This window comes from Haemaphysalis longicornis, unplaced genomic scaffold (genome assembly GCF_048455015.1).
Source record: "Haemaphysalis longicornis isolate Haplotype H1 unplaced genomic scaffold, Haemaphysalis longicornis Haplotype H1 scaffold_13, whole genome shotgun sequence".
NCBI lineage: Eukaryota > Metazoa > Arthropoda > Arachnida > Ixodida > Ixodidae > Haemaphysalis > Haemaphysalis longicornis.
The window spans coordinates 91,714,961-91,737,406 of record NW_027526233.1 but is presented as its reverse complement, the minus strand read 5'-3'; the positions used below and the strand labels follow the sequence as shown (position 1 = coordinate 91,737,406).

The window sequence follows — 22,446 nt, the reverse complement described above, 5'->3', positions numbered from 1 at the left end:
TTTATAAGGTGAAATGCTTACGTGCTTCATAGGGCACAAAATCCCGTGTTGCCATCACATCCATGGTTACAAACCCCATGTACCACACGCCACGATAAAAACAACAACAAAAAAAAACAAGCCCCGCATAGTGCAATGTGTAGGGAGAACACGACAGCACATGAAAACAAAAGGGCCCACCCTAGCCACGGAAAGCACAGATTCTGGGGAACTTGATAAAGGTGGCATTCTGGACACGAAGCACGAAGTTCCCTGCAAAGTTCTGATGTGAGGTGTAACCAGTCTGCCTGCAACAGTAAATTGCAGTGCTTAAATTAAAGTCACAGATTTGTGGCTGCGCAGTAGGAGATCCAAATGATCTGCGGCAAGAACTGATGCAAAGGAAGGATAGTAAAAAAGATGCAACCACAACCTTGCTGTAGAAACGTCTTTGATAAGTGTAACTGGGAGATTAGTTCTGCCTTACAGTGCGTAAGCAGGTTTAAATGCCCAAGTTTCAAAACTGAACACACATTGCAGGGATAAAACATGCCCATGTTTGCCCTTCCTTGTGAAGCAGTACATTTAGCTGCCAGTACTAACCAAAACTAGCCAGAGAATTTCCATTCCAAAAAAAGGATAGCCTTTTTCCTGCTGCATTTGAGTTCAGTTGTCTAGTAGAGGACAAATCTAATGCAGGAGGTGCTTCAAGGCTATTAGATTCTCAGCTTGAGGTATGTGCGGCATTCAATTTGGACATAAAATCAATGACAGCTGTTCAAGAAGCCAGCACGCGTCTTGAATGAACTCAGAACTGTGGTCCGGCATGGCTGTTAGGTGTGCTGCACTGCAGGACCTCGAACCTCAGCGACAGTTTGTCATCTTTTATAAAGCCGGATTCCTCCAACTTCATTGCATCTATGTTTACAGCGCTCAACTGCGGTAAAGTTTGCAAGCCAAGAGATGGATCGGAGTCAGGATTTTCACATGCTGTACATGCAACTATCGACTGAGCCCTGCCGCATTCAGTCGGATGAAGCAACGTCAAACGCAAGGTCTTCTTCATCGGCCAGGCAAGCAAATTGTCACACTCTCCTGTGATTATTTGAAATCCTAGATGAAACAACTGGGATTTTCCACTCCTCTTTAACACTGCATAAGGATTGATATGATATCCATAGAAGTAGCCTGGCTTTGGGGGATAAATGAACTCAAGTCTTTTCCGATTGCTCTTCAGCTTTGCTTCCGACCAGGGTTGAATGGTCCACTCAAACGCTTCGGACACGTTAAGCCTTTCCTCCAAATGAAGGTCTGCGACACTTTCTGGAGCACTCGTCTTTCCAGCCTCGTCATCGGGGCACTCCTCCAAACACTTGCTGTTAGCCGCTTCACTCTCCAAGTGGTCTTGCATCATCTTTTCTATTGCATCCAGCTTTTCTCTCATTTCCTCACGTTCTCCAGCACCTGCTGTTTCCAGCTTGTCAATGCTTTCCTTGATGTTGGAGCTCTTTTCTTCAATGGTCTGGTTCAGTGATGCATTGAGCATGCCAAATTCATCTTTGATTCCCTGCAACGAACTCATGACAGCACCAATGTCATTTTGCAGAGCCGCTTGTGCATCAGACATTTGATCCACAGCACCTCTGTAGAACCGGGTGCTCTCTATCAGGGTGTTCTCCAGGCACTGAATTGACTCTAGAATAGAGGATTCTGCGGTCGCTTTTTGGGCCACCACTTGTCCACTACCAGAGACAATACTTTTCAGGTTTTCTTCAAGTGATCTCTGGAGCAGAGATACCTTTTCGTCCAGGTTGCTGAGGGCACTGGCGATGCGCATTGCTCCCGAACTAACATCCTCCCCAGTGACACTCTTAGACCCAGAGGTATGGACGCACACACCAGATGCCAGATGGTTGACAATGTCCTTGTGAGCAACACTCCCTTTGCAGCGCAGGCAGGCCACTGTGTGATGCTCACACTCGCTGTTGAAGTGCTGCAGGACCTCAGATGCCGGACCCGTGACTCCACAGCCCCAGGGGGCATTCCAGCAACGAATCTGCAGAAGACGTAAAAGGCAGCGTAAACTGACTTTGTCGGTGTTAAGGTTCTTCACATGGAGGAAAGAACAGGTTAGGAAGCCCTGACGTCACGTTTGTGAAGCCGCCCCCACAATGTCGATGAGCCCACTGAGCCCAGCACTCTTTCCCATTCTCCTCTGCTGTTTCCGGTTTGATAACAGCTTCGCAGGACGGGCGGCTCGCGAAAGCGAAAGCAGACGACGGGAGCAGTGTTTGGGTGCGTACAGCACAGCGGTCTTTGTGTACTGCCTCTCAGCTGCGATGAATTTCCCTTAAGCTTCACATAGATAAGTGGCTGCAGTGGTTTGCAAGGTGCCTCACTGTTGCGTGCCGGGTTGCCGGTTGCACCTCGCAAAACTTGCCGAAGCTGCCAAAGCGCACCTCGCCGGCAGACCAATAAGGATGGCAAGCCCCTGCGTGGAATCAACGAGATATCGCCACAAGAGAACAGCAACTATGCTCATTGATGATGCCAATTATTAACCATCGGATGTTGCCTTTAAAGAAACATTAGACAACAGAGGAAACGGCAGTAGAAGATATGCTGCGAAATCAGCTGTAGTGCACAGATTGCAGATGACGAGGCCGCCGTACCGACTGCGCTGTGTGGCCAGCATAGCGAGTCTACATTGTCTTCGTCTGTTTAGTATCCCGATGTGTTCTCTGTGTCTACTTTGATTTCGTCTGTTTAGTGCCCCTTTTATTCTTTCCAGTAAACATGAACCAACTAGCTCAACAAGTTTTGTTAACTGTTGGCTGGGTTTGTTGCCGAGCATCCTGCTGTAACCGAGCGACTGTAACCTACAACCCTGGCATCAAACTCACTGCAGCCACTTTTTCAAGAATCACTACAAAGGCTGCTGCCTCAGCAGCTGAGGGCCAACCGAGACCGCACGGGAAATTTCTGAAGCATGCTAGTTTATTTTTTGTTATATTCGTGCTATGCGTCGTAAGCCAGTGGGAATTGACTGCGCGTCGAGTGCTTCTTCCTCTTTTTCTTTTTTATTGTGACGCATTATATTAAATAGTGTGTGCAAAATGCATCTTCCTGTTCATTTTTTTTGTTTTATGCTAACAATGAAACACGCTGAATATATTTTTTGTTTACTTCTTTCAGATGTGCGCATGCTATCAAATGCGTGGAGTGCCATGGAATGCGTTAGAGAACGGTTAGCAGCTGTGAACAGTGCGCATTTGGTGGACGTAGGCCGTGTGCGTGCTTTCGCCAGCCAAGCCAAGTAACAATTTTGCTTTAAAACCTCTTATTTCAGCCCACTGCCAATCCCATAGAAAATGTGCACTTCCCCCAGTATGACTAGGCAAAAACTGCACAACCGAGTGACAGAAAGACAAAATAACAACAATGGCAGGCCCAGCAAACGCGTACACGCCTCGAGCTTTGCAATCACTGTACTGCGTGCCGCCACTTTGCTGTGGCATTTACGAGATGAGTGCTGTGTGGCTGATAGGGGCTCATGCCGTGTTTTTAATTCTATTTCGCTTCTTTTTGCCTTTCTGTGCCCTTAAAAAATTTGTTATGGTGTCATCTGTAAGCAAATAGTACTTTTAGGGCACTTCAAAAGCAGCTGCATCTTGGCGGAGTGCTCCAACGCCAACAAAAGCTACCCGGGGATGAAGTTCTGCGCGCTTCTAGGCCGCTGTTACAGGCGTCGGCGACGGCAGCAGCATATCACCCCTGTCACCTCCCAATGCGTCAGGCACAAGAAATTGTATTGCCTTGTTTAGACCTGATACTGGCACAGTGAGAGGATGGTTTCGTTTTGCAGCTCAAACAACGAATACGGCTTCGTCTGTGTCTCTGTCACGGACAACGAATGCGTCTGTGGTGCCGGGGTCCTAGGGCCCTGCCGCAGCTCTCAAGAAAGACACCGTGTCCCCAGAAAACCACACCTTTAGTGAGACCGAGTAGTAGTAGTAGTAAGTATTGTTGAATAAGGCGGACTTAGCCTTGCATAGCTGCCGGCAATTGCTCCGCCTAATCGTCCCCAATACCATATCAAATCTCTCAAAGTCATAACACATCACTTAGTCCTAAAATAACAGACACGCAATGTCACCACACCTCACTTAGTCCTGTGGACTGCAAGAATCCGAGTAGGAGATGAGACACCTCTCTTCGCACAATCCAGTGGTCCCTAGGAAAAATAATGTCCTCCGATGTAGCATGGGGCACTCCTAACTTCTGGAGATCACGAAAAAAGTTCGTCCGCTCAGGGTTGGTTTTGGAGCAGTTCATAATGAAGTGATCAATGTCACCAGTCACACTGCACGAGGGGCACAAAGGGGATGAAACAATGTTGATTTTATGTAGCCAAGCTGGTGTACGGGCTGAGTCTGTGCTTACGCGGTGGAGCAGACAGGCTTCGGCTCTTTTCAGGCCCTTCGTCACGACTGGTTGATGTACTGGTCGCCACAGCTGCCTAAAGTGCTCGCGAACGGTCTGTTTCTGTATGCGTTGGAAATCGCACCGCGTTTGCACCGTCCTTGTAGAAGATAAGGCGTCCTTGGCTAAGCTGTCAGCATGTTCGTTTCCCGCTACACCGACGTGCGACGGGATCCACTGGAATTGCACGGTGAAGCCTTCATGCTTAAGCCGCTTTAGTAGAAGTAGGGATCGCTGACAGGTCTTTTCAACAGGTATACCCCGCTGCAATAGGTGAAGGGCTGACTTTGAATCACTGAATATTGTGACCTTTTGCCTTTCAAACGATGACAATTGGCGCAACGCAGCTTCTATGGCAACATACTCACTCGCTGTAGATGAAACCAAAGGCGTCACCCTGGTAGCCCACGAAATATTCAAACTGGGTATGAAAAAAAACTACCGCCGCGCACACCCCACTTTTTGTGTCAACCGATCCATCAGTGTATATGTGCAGAGAGTCCCCGTATTCCCGTTCCAAATGCTCCAGCACCAGCGATCGTGCTTCAGCAATAGGTGTACAACGCTTCGAGCGCATATGAGGGATGGTCAATGCACAATCCACACTCTCGTGGGACCAAGGCGGGTCCAAAGTAGCCCTTTTCCCAGGCCATTTGGGACACAGCACTCCAAGAGTGTTTAGTGTTGCATGAGCACGAGACTCTACCCTTAATCGTAGATGCCGCAGTAATGCTAAGCCAGCACTTGTTTCTCCGAGGCGCAGCACTTGCATAAGCAAACGTTGAGACGCCTGAAGACGAAGGGGTGTTGACTGCACCTCATGGAGGATCTTGTTGTTTCCAGCTGCTTGAGGGACGCCAAGAGACAGCCTAAGCCCTTTCCTGTGCAAGGATTCCAACCGCTCGTATTGTGTCTCTAAAGGCGATATGAGAGGCAGCTGATAAAGCATGCGGTTCAAGATCAAGGCTTCGTGCAACTTGACCATAGAGGCTGGGTGATTTCCCCACGTCACACCGGCAATTCTCCGCAGTACATTAACTCTGGGCGCCACAGAGGAAACCATAGAGTCGACGGCCTTTCGCCAATTCAACCTATGGTCGAGAACAATTCCTAGAAATCGAACATGATTAGCTTGGCGGATGGGGATGCCATTCAGTTCTATCCTGAGACGCGCAGACCGGCGTCGTACACCAGGAAATAGAACAAAACACGATTTCTCTTCTGATATAGTCAGCCCTACACTCTAAGAAATCGGGGGAGTAGTTGAAGAGTCCAACAGTCATTGTACTCCTGCAAGCGTTGGCGCGCTCCCCTCGAAAGCTGCGGGGAGTTGGATGTAATGTTCGCTCCCATGAGGAGGAAGAGCAAAACTGACAGCGTACTCTTCTCGTGCGCGGCGGAGTGCAGCCCCAGTTCCGCTCCCGCACCAGTGAAGAGTAAAGCTGCACATCGTCTCCTCTCTCCAGTACGAAGAGTAAAATTGCAATTTCATTCTTGTCAAGTGCGGGAGTAAGCATGGAGAGGCACTCCTACCATTTACGCACACCAACTCATCAGCGATGTTTTATTTGCATACGTATATATTATATAAAGCAGTTGTGCAAAAAGCGCCCGAGTACTTCCGTCGCACATTCTAAACGTGCAAGAATATGAATTCATGTAACGATTGCTCGCAGCGTTCAGTGACATGAATGGAGCAAGCTTAACAAAACTAGAAAAACGCATGTCTCGATTTGGTTTCGTTTCTTTGTTTTGTTTTTTTCCTCTGTAATGGCTTAGTTATCGACATTTAAAAAGTTGTCAGACTATGCATCATAAAAGGTGCGCACCACGGAGGAAAGAATACTGCGCGCCGATTTCAGCGATTACGCCGATTACACCGAGGGCATCCCAGCGGCGGCGGCGCGGCGGTGGACGCCGCGTCTCCGTAGCTCAGCCCGACGAATATACGGCGTACTACCACGGCGGATTTTCCGCCACGCGATCTCGCGTCTACGGTGAAAACCGACACAGGCGGTGCACCCGCAAGAACCGGGCGAGCGACGACTGATCGCGCCAGACCGTGATGTCCCGCCAGCGCGGAACACAGGGCTGCGCTTTGTAAACCATGTGCTACGCACGAAGTGGACTTTCAAACAGACGCTTCATCCAACATGGGAAGTTCGACCTGCCCTTATCGTCATGCTAGCTTGAACACACTACGACGCGTGCTCGCATCGAATAGGAGAAACTAGGTTTTGAGAATTAAAGGTATAATTATTGAGAAAACTGAGGTTACAGTGGATCAGGACAGAAGAGCACGGGGAGACAACGTCTCACGCAGTGCGCAGGCGTGGGGCGACTCTCCTCGGCGAACAGCACACACACGTGACACGCCCCAGGCAAGACTCCAAAGCTCTCACTCGTTGGTATAAACATCCGACCGCGTTCGCTGCGACGGTGGCGGTTTCAGGTGTTCCGTGCTCCGGGTTTGGCCCCTCGGCAGGCTGCCGGTGTCTGTTTTCGTTTTCGCCTTCTCGGCGCCAGCATTCTCGGCGCGAGAATTATCCGAAGCTTCGGAGACGGCTTGCTCAACATGGGAAGTTTGACCTGCCCTTATCGTCATACTTGCTTGAACGCAGTGTGACGTGTGCTCGCTAACTGCTTGCATGCCTGTGCGTCAGCGTTAGATCACGAACACGTAAGCAAGCCGTATATTAGTTCGTTCGTGCGTGCGTGCATGCGTGGAACTAGTTTTTATTTCGGACGGACATCACAGCTGCGGCGGCGCACAGGCCGATACCGGAACTATATGCACTGTGTAGCAATGCGCGCGCAAGCCGCCGGACCAGCCGGTGTGCAGTCGCTACCTTTGCAGGCTTCGCGCCTTAAGCTTGGGATCTTGGGATGACGACCATGGATTTATCTACCGGACGAAGAAATGCTGGCTGGAAGTGGAGGTAAGCCATTAGTTAACCTGGTATTCTTATCTTGTGTATTTAGCGAAGGAGAGTTGCTCTCTAGCTTCGGTCCGCGGAAGCGGCTAACCCTAATGTTTTCGTCACTCATTTTGACCGTTGCTTAGATTTGAAGGGCGGCTTTTGTACCCGTGTGCAAACAGCGTCGAGTCTTGCACCGTTTCAATCCCTTTGATTCGTGAAGTGTTGGTATCCTAGCCGAATGTTTTCGCAGGTAAGAAGCACGGTCGCGCGAGTAGTCGCAGCGCTACCCTGTATTCTTAACTCGGCGGCTAGGGTTAGAGTGGCTGCCGTGCAGTAGCTGTGGCTACCTGCGCGGCTCCAAAGAATTTCGTACAATAGGCTGAGTGATAGGAGCGCGTCTAGCGCGTAGAAGTCACTAAAGTTGCAATGATTTTAGTTACCGCCGCGCGTGCTGCAGCAGACTGAAATCCTGTCCAGACAGGTTTTTTTGCGTTTTGATTTGTACTCTTAGCTCGGCGGCTAGGGTTAGAGTGGCTGCCGTGCAGTAGCTGTGGCCTGCGCGGCTCCAAAAAATTTCGTCCAATAGGCTGAGTGATAGGAGCGCGTCTAGCGCGTGGCAGTCACTAAAATTACAATAATTTTAGTGACCGCCGCGCGTACAGCAGCAGACTGAAATGCTGTCCTGACAGGCTTTAGTTTTTTTGCGTTTTGAGGGCAGGCTGGCCGGAGATGGGACTGTTAAGGGGTAACTACATGCGTCTAAGCCGATGAGCGACGCGAGAAAACTCACTCATTGGGTACGGCAAACAGGTATTGTGGGCGACACAGACAAAAATTTTTTACACAGGCCGCTGACGGCGGCAACTGCGGCAGGCGACGGGCCGTCGCCATCGCCGGCTTATACCGGCCAGAAGCAGCCCACGAGCGAGCGGCAGCAACGACGACGAATGGCATTGGCAGCAATGCATTATTTTTTTTTTCGTTTGTCGCTGTCGCCCATAGTGTTTGTTGAACCCATTACGGTACTTTTTTCGCGTCGGTTGTCGCCGTCGCTGCGTGTGGTTTAATGTTCGAGCGTTCTTATCGTTCAATAACGAGCCTATTGGTTCTCATCAGGTGTTGCGATCTGCAGCGTGCATGCAACGAAGCGTACTCGAGAATGAAGAAAACAGTAGCTATATGCCCCATAGCAACTTTTACACGCTGTACTTGTGAACGTATAATGGGCCGTACGTTGCAGTCGGCTGAGGGCAAAATCCTATGCAAATTAATCAGGGATTATAACGTTACAAAAAGAGTTCTCTTTACTTAAATTTTGTTAAATGTTTTTATACCGGGAACGATAGCGGGGTAAACAATAGAAGCTGCGGACACGTAAGCACTAATGGGTTTGGGGCGCATTGCGTAGGCAGACAGCTGTAGGGCGCGCTGGCTGACATGACATTGGCCAAGAGGCACAATGAGCGTGGCTGCATCCAAGGTCACCGCACATTCGCATGACTGCGCCAAGCAGTATTGCATTCCAATACGGGTTCAATGCGTTCTCTCGGCGCAAAAACTAATCTATCACGTCGTCAAACTCGTCAATTTTTTTTCATTGTAGAACTTATCTTTGCTGTCCCCCTCTTTCTTCCTATGCAGGAACCACGGGAAGACGGTACTTGCCCGAAGATTTTTTTTTTCCTGAGAGGGAACGAGATCCCCGAGGCGTCAGCAGGAGTGGCCGTCGCATTCAAGACACTTCTGCTCACATCCTTGGACATCGTGGATGAGTTCCCATTGCTGCTGTCTGTTTTCAAAGGGGAAGCGCACCTTGCTTCTGTAGACGTTACTTCGGCTCAAGCACGGTGCCCTGGTCGGTGCTGTTCTGAAGGCCGCCACCAACATTATGACGCATTCAGCTAGAACGTGTTTGTTTTTAATAGCAAGTTATGCCTTTTTTTAAATCTTACTAGCGCATCCTCATTTGAGAACCACCCGCCTAAAAAACCCAGTGGGAATGTTTCCGGTGGTTTCCTATTGTCCCACCAACATATATCTGTTGCAAAGTTTCCGTGTCAGTGGCTTTGTATCTTTGTGTTGATTGCACCTTGTAATGCGCTAATAGTAATCCACGCTGAATAAGTCCAAGATTTTTGTTTCGCAAAATTTATTTGTAAATGTTTTTGATGTGTCCTAAATAAGAGCTGGCTTTCCAGTCCATGTGAAGCACACTGATGTACTAAGGCCACTTTGTTTTATGTTAATGCTGTTAACTATTTTCCCACTGCTGTATTTCTACTGACGTTTTCGTGCTAATGCCAGTACCTTTTTATTTGTGGGTGTTAATGTCATTTTTATTGACTTAATTTAATGTTTGTATTTCAGTGTTATCAATTGCTTTGCTGCATTTTTATTTGTGAATTTTTCTTGGATGTATCCTCAATAGGCGTTACGTCTCCTGTGTGCATGTGGAGTAAGAACCGTTTTTATGCTGTGATATTTTAATTCAAAATAAATTGCTTTTTGTGTGAAATTGCAGAATGAACCGATTGTTGTATTTTTTTGAAAAATAAAGTCTGACCTTGTTTTTTCTTTTCCATGTTTCAAAATGGCTTGTCCTGTTTTGTTTGCTTGTAACTGCCTATAGTACCATCGTGGGGATGGGGGGGGGGGAGGGCTAGTAGCAGGCGGAGCGAAAACACGCTGTCTCGCGGGGAATAGCAGAACGCTCTTGAGGCGTAACGAGATGCTTTACAAGAGAGAGTAGTAGTGCCCGTCTGCAGTATCCGGGAACGCCGAAACCACTAGAGCTTATTCACGCCTAAAGGGAGTGACGGAACGCTACCTTGTACATGGCATAGCAATTCCCACACAGGGTTCAAGTACTCCGCTTCGACAGCAGCAAGTAAATCCCACGAGGAGTGTTTCGCCTCTCGTTTGGCCGCCACGCGCTACTCCTCGGAAGAGTCGCCCAATGCTGCCAAAGGGAGTGAAATATGGGACAAAAGTTTTTACTCCTAGACAGAGTGCCCAGCACTCCTCGTCTTCTTAGAGTGTACTGTTGAAAGATGCGCTTGAACAGATGAAACAGCATATTGTGCTATACACGCAATCGCTTTGTCTGGTATCCGGTGAGCCAGATGCAGATGTCATCCGCATATATTGACAGACGAGCTTTTGACCGATGACTCTTCAGCGTAGAAGGCAGGGCAGACATGGCTACATTGAAGAGAATGGGCGACAGAACACTGCCCTGTGGTACGCCTCGTACTACAGTTCTTTTTGAACTAAAAACATCCAGCATAGTCTCCTAGAATTTTTTAACCATATTTGGACGACAGGCGACATTCCGTCATCGTGGAAGCTGGCCTGGGTGGTACCGGTGCCTAAACCTAACAAAGATATAGCAGATCTCTCATCATACAGGCCGGTGTCGCTTACTTCTTGTGTCTCAAAGCTTATGGAAAAGCTAGTCTGTGCCAGACTGATGTGGTGGCTAGAGCATCGGAAAAAGCTTCCTGCCTGCATGACTGGCTTCCGCCAGCGGCTGAGCGCCCAAGACAGTGTATTGGATTTGGTCAGCCACTTGGAACATAATAGAGCTTATGGCTTGTCCACCGCTGCGGTGTTTCTTGATGTGGCTAAGGCATACGACTCTGTCTTGCCAAGTGCTATTTTGAGTCATCTGCAAGAAATGGGGGTGACAGGACACCTACTCCGCTTCATTCGAGTCTTCTTGACCGACCGCTTCATGCAGGTGCGGATAGTGAGACCCAAGCCCGGCTCCACACGTCCGATTTCTCCGAAGCCTAGGCACGCACTACTACCATCCCCCCTGGTCTCATTCCCCGTGCACATGCTGCGCGTGTCCCCAATTGCCTTCTTTCTCATCCTTTTTATGCACAGTTGCCACACATCGTAGAAAAATATGCTTCGGGAAAGCGGTTATCCATACCCGACAATATTGTGCCTTTTATGGGAATTGAAGCCACGCAATAATGTTAAGTATATTCCAAAGCTCTGCGTCATGAAATAGGTGCACACTCGTGCCTTATAGCAAAACCAAAATGAGTTAATGAAACCATGGAAAAATAAATGGTCTGCAAGCCCGGAAAAAACACAATGGCTCGTACAGCAATAAAAAAACCCAGCGCAGCTTCTGAAATTCTAAAGACGTTCGTCTAAACTTAGAAGAGCACTGACACAAAAATTTTATGTTACACTTTTATTGCTTTTATCGATGCTTAATGGTCTGGCGAACCTGAAACAGCAAACAGCTTTCAAATACTTCAGCGCGCGATAGTTAATTACGTTGAACGGCCTGAAAATCGTTTGTTTCAAATTCACGCGCTTTCATCCCGAACGGCGCATATGACAGAATCCTGGCCTGACCTCACCACTTTGTGCGGACGTCACCGGGGCCCGCTTGAGAGGGTGTTGCGCCTGCTCGCCACTCGTGGGGCCGCGCACCTAAATTACGTCACGAGTTTTTGACGAGCACTCTCGCGTCACTTCTTTTGGCTTCACGGGGTTATGTCACGCTGATGTCCATTTGCTGAGTGCCGCTCCGCGCACTGCTGTGTCGGCGCGATAAATGAGGTCCAATTGAACTATGTTCTTCGCGTCGCAGGCCGCTCATATTTCAGCCAGGGTATTCTGTTGAGTGAAGGAAGTGAACTGTGCAATAATATTACGGCCGAAAATTGGTGTCAGTGCTCCTTTAAGACAAACTAGATGCCAAATGCACTACTCTTTCGCGAGACATGGGGGGGGGATAGTTAACTAGTGTTGTGTACGAATGCGGAGCGCAATCAAAGAATGAACGTTTTAGTAATCACACACACAAGCTACGCGTTCACTTTACTTTTGTTTGCAACTTCAACGAATACCTGATCACTCGGCGGGCGAATTTTTTCAAGTATACAGGGTAGGAAGTTCACAAGTGATAAAAGGTGCCATTAGAAGAGTGGCTATCTAATAAGGCCCCCTGATTTCAGTTTGCGCTAGATTCTGCAGGCTCCATGTGCCGTATGACGATGCTTCGAATAAACCTTTAGTCGCAGACACGGATTGCTCTAGAAGCCAGTCTCCGCTATTTTTGTGGTAGATATATGTAGCAGATGAATGTGTGTCGACACTCACCTCATGACAAGACGACCCAGCATTAAATTTTTGTCGTGTGCGGATCCACAAGTATAATACTGCATTATCCATCGTACTTCCTTCGCAGAATGTTTGTGAAATTTATGCCGCACTATATCTTGTCAAGGGTAGTGATCAATATCCGAGGCATGATACTGGCAAGCGTAATTGGCATGGTGTCAAGTATGAGTGCTGCGCTAGATTATGTAAGCGCACAAAACCGATTTCCACCGTGGTGTATAGACGTAGCATGACCATCTGAGCTAACGCTGCTCACAGAGACACAAAGTAAATTTCAGGGCAGTGGAACTACAATCAGCTATGCCGGTTTCGCGACGCCGGCCTGTGACACACACCGAACGCTTATGTAGGCCAAATGTAATGTACCGCTCGAAGATCGCGTCAGAAACATTTGCACTCTCGTAAACACACCCGTAAACATTCGTCTGCTACATATATCCTCCGCAAACAGCGCAGAGATGGGCGTAGAATATAACCCGCGTCCATGACTAAACGCTTTTCCAAAACATCGTCATATGGCACGGGAGCCTGCAGAATCATGCACAAACTGAAATCAGAGGGCCTTATCAGATAACACACTCTTTCAACGACACCTTTCATCGCTCGTGAACTGCCTACCCTGCATACTTCCAAATATGCGTCCGCCTGACGATAAGCTGTTTGTTGAAGTCGAAAAACAAAAATTGGCCGCGTATCTGCTCCTTTCATTGCAAATGTCGTCAAAAGACGATAGTCTTTGTAGACATTTGCCAAGGAAATGCTACCCTTTGCTTTCCCGCTCACCTCTCATGCTGTTCCTGTACCGTCGCGCTCCTTCCAAGGTAAACACACTAAAGGTTTGCGCAAGGCGATTTGAATTTACCGCGTTCCACTGCTACAAGCCAGGTTCCTCGATGCCAGCGCTGCAGTACGGCGGAGGCGCGTGTGAATGGAGGCGGCCGACTACAAGGTTTATAGAACCGCGTGGCCGTGCTCCACGTGCGTTCCAAGCAGAACGTGGAACCTAGCTAGTGGAACCTTTCGTTGCTGTTTCCGCGTGATTTTTTTGTATGCCGCCAGGACGCGGCGGTTTTCTGCAGTAGATGTAGAATATCATTTGCTATCGGAAAACCAAGCATTCATGAATTTTTAAATAAAGGAACACTGTAAATATCCCTTGTGTACTAATTTCCTGTCTTATATTTGCGTAATGTCTTGTTCTTGTTCAACAAAGTTGACAAGTATGAACATATAAACCAAGCTTAGACATTTACATTTGGCTGTGGGTATATAAGACTATTGCGTAGTAAGCATTTTACTTTGGCCGGGTGGCTGAATCGAGTTAGACAGACGAAAATTTCTGGGTTTAAGTAGCCCAAGAAAGACTATCGTCTTTAAAAGGAAAGTGTGTGTGTGCGATTACTAAAACGTTCATAGCTTGATTTCAATCCGCGTTTGCACACAGCGTCCCCTGCCCCTCCCCCCCGCCCATGCCTCGCGAAATATCACTGCATTTTGCATCTAGTTAGTATGGTGCACCCTACCAAGATCAAGTTTCGACGATCGGCTTTAGCGTATCAGAAGATGCACTGGTTTTTTTTTTCATTCCCGTTAGAGCTATTATGTTTCTCCCGGACTTGCACAGCGTTTATTTTTCCGTAATTTCATTAATTTTCCTTGGTTCTTGCTGTAAGCTAGGTGTGAGTGGGCACATTTTTAACGGAGCACAGCCTTGTAATACACTTAATATTTTTGCATGGCTTATATTCTTGCAAAAGGTATTCGTTATTGTCCGGTATTGGGTAATCACATCCCGGAAACATATTTTTCTGCGACGTATATATTCGAGAAAAAGCCGCATTCGATGTCCGCGCTGCACAATGAAACCTACCTCTGACTGTGCCAGTATCAGGTCTAAACGAGGCGACAGCAAAATTCACTTGCGCCTGACATATTCGGAGGTTACAGTAGTGATGTGCCGCTGCCTGCCGACGCCCGGAAGAGCGGCGACGAAGCGCGCAGAACTGAGTCCTCGGGTAGCTCTTGTTGACGTTCGAGTACTCCACGACGACGCAGCTGCTTTTTAAGGGACCTAACCGTACTCTTTGCTTACAGACGTTATGGTTATTGTTATGGCAACCATAACAAGTTTTATAGGGCGCGGAAATGCAAAAAGAAGCGAAACAGAACCAAAACACTGCACGAGCCCCTATCAAGCCACGCTGCGCAAATCCCGTAAACGCCGCGGAGAAGCGGCGGCGGGCGGCGCAGCGATCGCGAAGCTTGAGGCATATACGCCTCGAGCGCGGCCTGTAGAGGCGCCACTGAAATCCCCGACCCGCTCCCCCCTGTCGCCGTTGCTTTTGGGGCTCGTTCAAGACAGCGATTTACCGTTTGTCCGCGTTCTAAATACCGAATGACGTGGAGCAGGCACTCAGTTTGCAAGCGTCGTGTGTTCACGAGAGTATAAACGTTAATGACGCGATCTTAGTGAGATGTATATGAGCGTCGGGCGTGTCACAGGCCGGCTTCTTGAAGCCAGCATTTGCATGCAGCTGATTGCAATTCCGCTGCCCTGAAATTTAGTGGCAGTGTCTCCGTAAGCAGTGTTTCCTCCGATGGTCATGTAGCGGCCATACACACTATGATGTAAATCGACTTTGTGCACTTAGAAAATCCAGCGGAGCACTCATACCTGACAGCACGCAAGTTATGCCTTCCAGTATCCCATATCAGATATTGATCAGGACCACGAACAAGCCAATGCGGCATAAATTTCACAAACATTGTACCAAAGAAGTACCATGGATAATGCAAAATTACACTACTGAGTCAGCACACGATGACAAATTTAATGCTGTGTCGTCTTGTCCCGAGGTGAGCGCTCGCAAAGGTTCATCTGATACATTTATCCTCCACAGAAGCGCAAAGCTGGGCTTATAGAGTAATCCCGTCCGTGACCAAACTCTTCTTCGAAACATCGTCATATGACACAGGGAGACTGCAGAATCTAGCATAAACCAAAATCAGAGACCCTTATCAGATACGACCATCTTCCAACGATCCCGTGTGTACGAGATTTCGGCGCACGTTAAGGATCTCCAGGTGGTCAAAATTAATCCGGAGCCCTCCACTATACGGCGTGCCTCATGGCCTCCGTTTCATCGGCGCATTAAACCCTGCAATCAATCAATCAACTCTTCCAACGACACCTCGTATCGCTTGTGAACTGCCTACCCTGTATTCTTCAAAAAATGCGTCCGCCGAGTGATCAGCCGTTCGTTGAAGGCGAAAAACAAACGAAAAGTCGAAAAGTGAACACGCAGCTTGTGTGTGTGATTATTAAAACGTCCATTCGTTGATTTCGCTCCGCATTTGTAAACAACGATAGTTGAGCGTCCTCCTCCTGAACCCCCCCCCCCCCCCCCCTTCCTTCCTTGTCTAGCGAAATAGTGCATTTCGGATCTAGTTGGTCTGGTGAATACTACCTTGCTCAAACAAACGTCTTTATCATTTCAGAGGCTGCACTCGGTTTTTTTTTCATTCCCGTACGACTATTCTATTTATTCCTGACTTGCAGACCACTCATTTTCCCGTGGTTTCATTAACATACACCTTGGTTCTTACTATAAGGCATAAGTGGGCACATATGTGACAATGCACAGCCTTTGAGTGTACTTAACATTTTCGCGTGGCTTATACTCCCATAAAAGGCACAAGTTTTTGTCAGCTATTGGGTTATCACATCCCCGAAACATATTTTTCTACGACGTACATATTCGAAGCAAAGCCGCATTTGTTGTCTGCGCTGCAAAACAAACCAACCTCTTACAGTGCCAATATCAGGTCTAAACGAGGCGACAATAAATAGAATTCACTTGTGCTGACGTGTTCGAAGGTGACAGCGGTGATATGCTGCTGCCGTCGCCGACGCCCGCAAGAGCGGCCAAGAAGCGCGCAGAACCGCCTCCCCGGGCAGCTCTTGTTGGCGTTAGAGCGCTCTACCAAGACGCAGCGATTTTTTTTAAGTGCCCTAAACGTGCAGTTAGCTTACAGACGTCACCAACAAGTTGTTTAGTGCGCGGAAAGGCAAAGAGAAGCGAAAGAGAACCAAAACACTGCATGACCACCTATCAGCCACGCAGCGCTAATCCCGCAAACGCCGCGGAGAAGCGGCGGCAGGCGGCGCAGCGATCGCGAATCTCGAGGCGTATAAAGCCGGTCGTGGTTGTTTTATTGGGCAATTGCCCATACGCAACCCTGACTGGTATGGGCAATTCTGCCTTTTGCGGCCCTGTACGCCTGGTTCCACCCACCACGAGTACAAATAATTTATTATTATTTTCGACCAGTCGTGCACAGCATCGGACGGCTCCGTCGTGCATGTGTGAAGCGCGAGTAAATTTTAGTTCTGAGCCAAATAACATGCTGGCGCCCGTGTTTGCTCCACGGCGCGCGAGATTCGTCTCACCGTTCAGTACGTACAACTTGGCCTTTCAAGTGTGGAGGTAATGTTTAGACCCTCGTGCTCTTGGCGAATGCAAATGAGAGACGTTGGATGGTGACAAGATATGACAGCCGTTTTCTGCTCAACACACGCTTCGACAACACGCCGGGAGCGGGTGCATACCTTGCGTGCGAGGATGCTGTCGGCGGAGGTGGCCGACCAGAGAACATCGTCGGCCAGGATGGCTTCGCCGTCCAGGCAGCAGCGACTCCCGTTGGACGCGCAGCGGTCGTAGCAAGACTGGCAAAGCAAGTGTCGACACGGGAGCAGGGCGATGTTGGAGGGGACGAGGCCGCACGCACTGCAGACGCGGTTGGACGGGATACCGTTCACGAAAACGGTGGGGCGCCAGTCGAGGCCGCAGCCGAACCCGAACGCTCTTTGCGCAATCTCTAGCGCCATAGCCGCTGATTATGTGACTATGATGCGGCGCGGCAGCACTCACAAAGCGCACCAACTGCCGCTCTGCCGTATTCACCACCTTTGCTACTCTAATGCCTGTTGCGCCAGTGCCTTTCTTTTAGTGCCTGTCACATGGAGGAAAGATGGCCCCACCGCTAAGCGCCGCCACTTGAACTCATGCAGAAAGTGGGGTATCCCTATTCGCACGTCACGTGGAAACAATTTTTATTTTTTGTTCACACGTCACGTTAAAACAAAGTTTTTTTAGTTCGCACGCCGCGTGCCAACAAAAAAAATAAAAATTATTCGCACGCCTTTAAACCAACATATCTAGTAACGTTGTTCAAACAAATAATCTAGTAACGTTGTTCAAACCTTCGCCTGCTTCCGAACCACGCATGCGGTTAAAAGGAGGAAATTATTCCACGTTTTGATTGGCTCCTGAAACCACTGTCAGTTGGGGACAAAACTTAGGGACATTCAGGGAATTTGTTGCTGCAGCAAGCAGGCTTGTTGTGGCCTCGCGCGTTGCCTCCTAGGGAATTTTCTGTAAGAAGGTGAGTGCCGGCGTCTAGCAGCAGACGACGCAAGAAACGGCTGGAACTGCATGACGCGTCCTTTCAATTTTAACGGGTGGCTTGCTTGACGATATTTTTTTACGAGTGCGGAACGTGCCTGCCTAACCGTGTCCATGGTATCGCCCCGAGTTTGTCCTGCGCTGGTTCCTTTATTCTTAAAAACTGTAACATTTCTTTCTCCTCTGTGTGGCCCTAATATTACTGCTGCGCCGCCCCAGCCAATTATCCACTTGGAGGACGTCTTCTTCATTATTTCTCCGACAATGAATTACCTCTGCGTTTAAGTTTCTTGCTTCTTTAAAGAACGATGAGAAAATAAAATAAAAATTCCGGAAAGAGCTGCGTGATTTCCTAGAAGCGCGCGCGCGTAGCGGCCGTGCAGTGTGCCACTTTTAAACTAAAAAAAAATGCAGGATGAGATATTGTTCCTTCAAATCAGTTTCCAGATCTGGTCATTCCAAAATGCACATTTATTGGCGATAGATGGTAGCGTAGCTTATTTAGTGGCTCTCAGTCTAAACAAGTTTGTGTTATTGCAAGATGCTTGATTTTTATGGCACTAGCCGTTTGTATAGTAACCGATGTAGAGCAAGAATTAGATTGCTGCCAATTTACAGGCTTCAAGAGCAGATGTGAATATGCAAAATATTTAGAACCTGCTGTTGTAAGTGAGCCTGCAGTGTAGCATTTCAATCTGTAAGTATTTGCTCTTGTGAAGACCTTTAAAACCTTCCTCGGACAAATAAATTATAACTTTTCAGCTTGAGAGATACAACTTGAAATGGCTGTGAATGTTGGGTACCTGGCAGTTCGTTGTTTAAACTGCAGCATAAATACCAGATAAGAGACTGCAGGGGACGATGACGTGCAAGTAAGTGCTCGTGTATTGTCCTCCACATTATTTTCCACTATTTCCACGTTACTCGTTCCACGTATTACGTTCAACGTAATATACCAAATGAAGGAGACAGTTTTTAGTTTTATTCATTCCCAGCTCCACAGCCATAGAAGGCGACAGATATCAGAGGTACCAAACGTTGTAGGTGCATCCAGATGCTCGTTGGGACCTCTGTCACTGAAAAGTAAAAAAGAAATACCATTTTGAAAACTGGTCAAGCACTACATATATTTCCTTAGGAGCCTCCCAATGGAAATTCAAATAACCAAATAGCTTAAACACAGTATACTATTATTGTGTTCCTTGCATGTACGTTTTTTAGTGTGTATGGACAATCACGTTTCTGCTGTATTTTTTGTTTTTTTTTTCTTGTACACACTTGGCAGAATTCTCTGATGTTATTATTCTTCATTCAATCTACTCAGGCACCACACCCCTCACTAATGCTTGTGGGGCCCATAAGAGTATCTTGAATAAATAAACATATAGAACACCAAATACATGAAACTTCTACAATTTAACGCTCCTGTAGAAGTTAATAAATTTATAAAATTAATAATAAAATGGCACATTTCCACAAAAAACTTTAATACAAATAAAAACATGCCCAACCCCAGCTTTCTCAAAATTTTGTATACCAGTCTCTTTGAACCAGGCAAAAAAACTGTAAACATCTGACATCCAATTTTGTTTGCACGAAATTGCAGGCAGTAGTAGTCCCAGAGATTGGGTTTGGAGGGGGCTAATTTTTCGTGTAATGTACTTTGGATACCACATTTAATTTTATTCCCTGTAGTATTTCGAGTTTTTATTATTCTTCATTCACCCACCTTTTTTACTGGCTGTTTATGGGTCAGCCGCTGATGTATTTCAATGCGTCAACCCCTATCTTCTTCTCGACGATGAGGACATAAAGATGCTTGATATTGATTATAAATGCGGTTAAACGGGCCATTGGTCTCCCCATGAGTGCGTGGTCCACAGAAAGGCTGCTTAGAATGAGGCTCCACTACACGATGGAAGAGCTGATAGTGGGCCAGAAGCTGCGATTGAGCAGAACTGTACTGGGTCGCCGCATATCCTTCACCAGATTGGCTGGGCAGAACAAAATGTCACCCGCGTGATGTACTCCCGGACTCTTGGCGACAAGAATTAAGATGCTCCCCCTTTACCTAGAAACAGGGCCGTACCCAGAAATTTTTTTCGGGGGTGGGGGGTTAGTTTTGCTGAAAGCAACAGTAAGTATTGTTTACGTGCTGCCTAGCTGGGAAAGATTTCGGGAGGGGTTCGAACCCCCAAACCCCCCCTCTGGGTACGGCCCTGCCTAGAAATATGAACCCCTCACACCACGAGGGTCGCCGACAAGCACGGGCTCAAGCGCTCAGAACCACCTCGTGGATCATGCAGTTATAAAATATATATCTACAGAGACGCCTCGAGGGCAGCAATACGCCATCATCGTGGTTACCACCAGAAGCAACCTCCTTGCGTGTGCCTCACTCAAGACCCAAGACATGACGGCAGCAGAACAGGTAGCCCTCGCTTTGTCTCTCGCTCAAGGATGGGTATCGAGGGAGTCACCGATTCTCACAAGCCTAGCAGAAATACCAGTCAGGGTGAGCGCCCCAGCTGCACTGCGTGTGCTAAAAAAAACACTGCCCAACCGGTTACATTCAGCTCATCTAGACGCCTGCTCACACTTCCATGGAGGGCCCACCAACAGGCCTGCGCTTTTACACCCCCCCCCCCCCCCGGTCCTGCCCGAGTACAGTCACCCGCTTGTCACGTTCAGGGACATAACCCGGCATTAGCGCCTTCAGATCGAGACAGACCCTACCCTCATTGCACCCTGAACTTCCCCGGAACAACTACCCTACGGCTCATGGTACCATATCCGACGCGTCTTCACGCAATGCACCTGAATCGCTACGACGCTGAATGAATTTAGCTCAGAAGTACGTAGAAACACTCCGCAACATAATCGAGGTGTGCTACTTAATTCGTCCCTGAGCACCCACCTCTCTTCCCGTTAACAACAGCAATGGGAGATGCTGCTGTCCAGCTCTCTGCCTACCCAGCTTCAGCTGGTCTGGTGGACAGAGCACAGGCAGCGCGGGATGCATATGGGCTCCACTGACGAAGAAACCACTCCCCTGGGCCGCTCTGGGCCCTTCAGAAATCTGAATGAAAGTATTTGCTTTTCCTCCCCCTCCATCTCTCGCCGATTTCGTCGCCTTTCTCTGCGGCGGCGGAGACGGAGAAGGGATACAGCCAATTGGCGGTGAGCGCGAACACAGGCGGCGCTGCGAAGCGCGCCTCCGTGACGTCAGCTTAGGGATTCTCGCATTTGTCATCTGCTTCACTCAGGATCGCTCTCCCTGCTGTTTCTTTGCGCTCGGTCAACGTCTGATGCTTGTCCGCAGCAGAATTGGCGTGTGGGTAACTTTTTATCACAATAATACGCTTAAAATCGCATACACTAGCTCATGGTGTCAATTAAAGTATATTTTTGGATACTGCTACGGTGGAAACTTATTGCCGGCGTCACCCCATTGCGAAGCCGGTCCTGTGCGGAGCGCGAAGAATCGGAGCTAGGCGTCAGCTTCTCATTTAAGCATTCGAACAAAAGGAACAGTCAGCTGCTAATAACCGACATCAGCGAAAATGGAAGACCAAAACAAATTCTAGGCCTTCAGGCCTGTCGGCTTTGGCAGAAGGCATCACGATTCCCGGTAATTATATGTCAGGTAAAACAGTTTTTGCAACCTTGCCGAACGCTCGAACGCGTTTTATTACATCACTTTACGTTGTCAAGGCATGAAAGTTTGCCGACATGCACTATAGACTGCAAAAACTGTAGGTTGAGTTCCAAATATACGCGCGTGCTGATTCTATACCAGGCATCTAACCAGTATGGAGGTTTATTGAGCAAAACGAGTAACGTCTTCGTTAAATTTATAGTAACACATATATGTTTGTTAAGACCTGGAGGGATATTTCGGAACATTTCGCACAGCCATATCTTCCCGATATTCGGATATGCGTTATGGGAAAACTGCACTCAAGAGGAGGAGGAGGAGTAAGGGGAGGAGGGGAAAACATTGTTTAACAATTATTAAATCGATCTGGTTAGTGGGCCGGGTCCTCAGTCCAGGACAAGAGATTAAAAGTAATTTTCTTCAAATCATGGAATGCCATCCCGAGTAGAATAGGATTTGTTCTTCGCGTCTGGAAGGGTTGAAAAGCAATAAAGAGCTACTTGGAATTCTTCTTCGGTTTCGAGTCTTGTAATATATGCAGGTATACTATTTATTACGTTAGTTAGCGAGCATATCATGCCTTCAACACCGTAATCATGTCATCATTGTTCGAGTTGAGAGTCAGTTCGTTATGATAACGATATAATTACGATAGAAATTCGGAGCACAAAAGCCGCCTTCGAGTACTGTGGACCACGTTGTTTAGGGCGCGATCGCGGTGGCGTAGCACAAACCTTCTCATTGTATTTGCATGTGAATAAACAAAGCACGCTGCGGATATGCACCTTCTTGCACG

General features: G+C 48.0%; 1 protein-coding gene and 1 long non-coding RNA gene across 2 annotated transcripts; one reads left to right on the top strand and one right to left on the bottom strand.

Moving 5' to 3' along the window:
- Nucleotides 1-17,521, bottom strand: LOC144164393 (TNF receptor-associated factor 3-like). Its single transcript, XM_077694916.1, has 2 exons — nt 17,137-17,521; nt 1-2,035 (listed from the first exon to the last, which is right to left on the bottom strand). Exons 1-2 carry the CDS (start codon nt 17,413-17,415, stop codon nt 788-790), a joined length of 1,527 nt encoding a protein of 508 aa, XP_077551042.1. The 5' UTR covers nt 17,416-17,521; the 3' UTR covers nt 1-787.
- LOC144164394 (uncharacterized) lies at nt 6,969-9,433 on the top strand. The gene is made up of 2 exons (XR_013321182.1): nt 6,969-7,400; nt 9,024-9,433. It is a non-coding gene; the product is annotated as an uncharacterized LOC144164394 (long non-coding RNA).
- Nucleotides 17,522-22,446: the final 4,925 nt, after the last annotated feature.

Excerpts from the sequence above, each read along its gene's own strand:
- LOC144164393 (XM_077694916.1), bottom strand. The coding sequence starts at position 17,415 with ATGGCGCTAGAGATTGCGCAAAGAGCGTTCGGGTTCGGCTGCGGCCTC. Across the intron at positions 2,036-17,136 it reads ACAGCATCCTCGCACGCAAG|ATTCGTTGCTGGAATGCCCC; the intron begins GTATGCACCCGC and ends CGTCTTCTGCAG.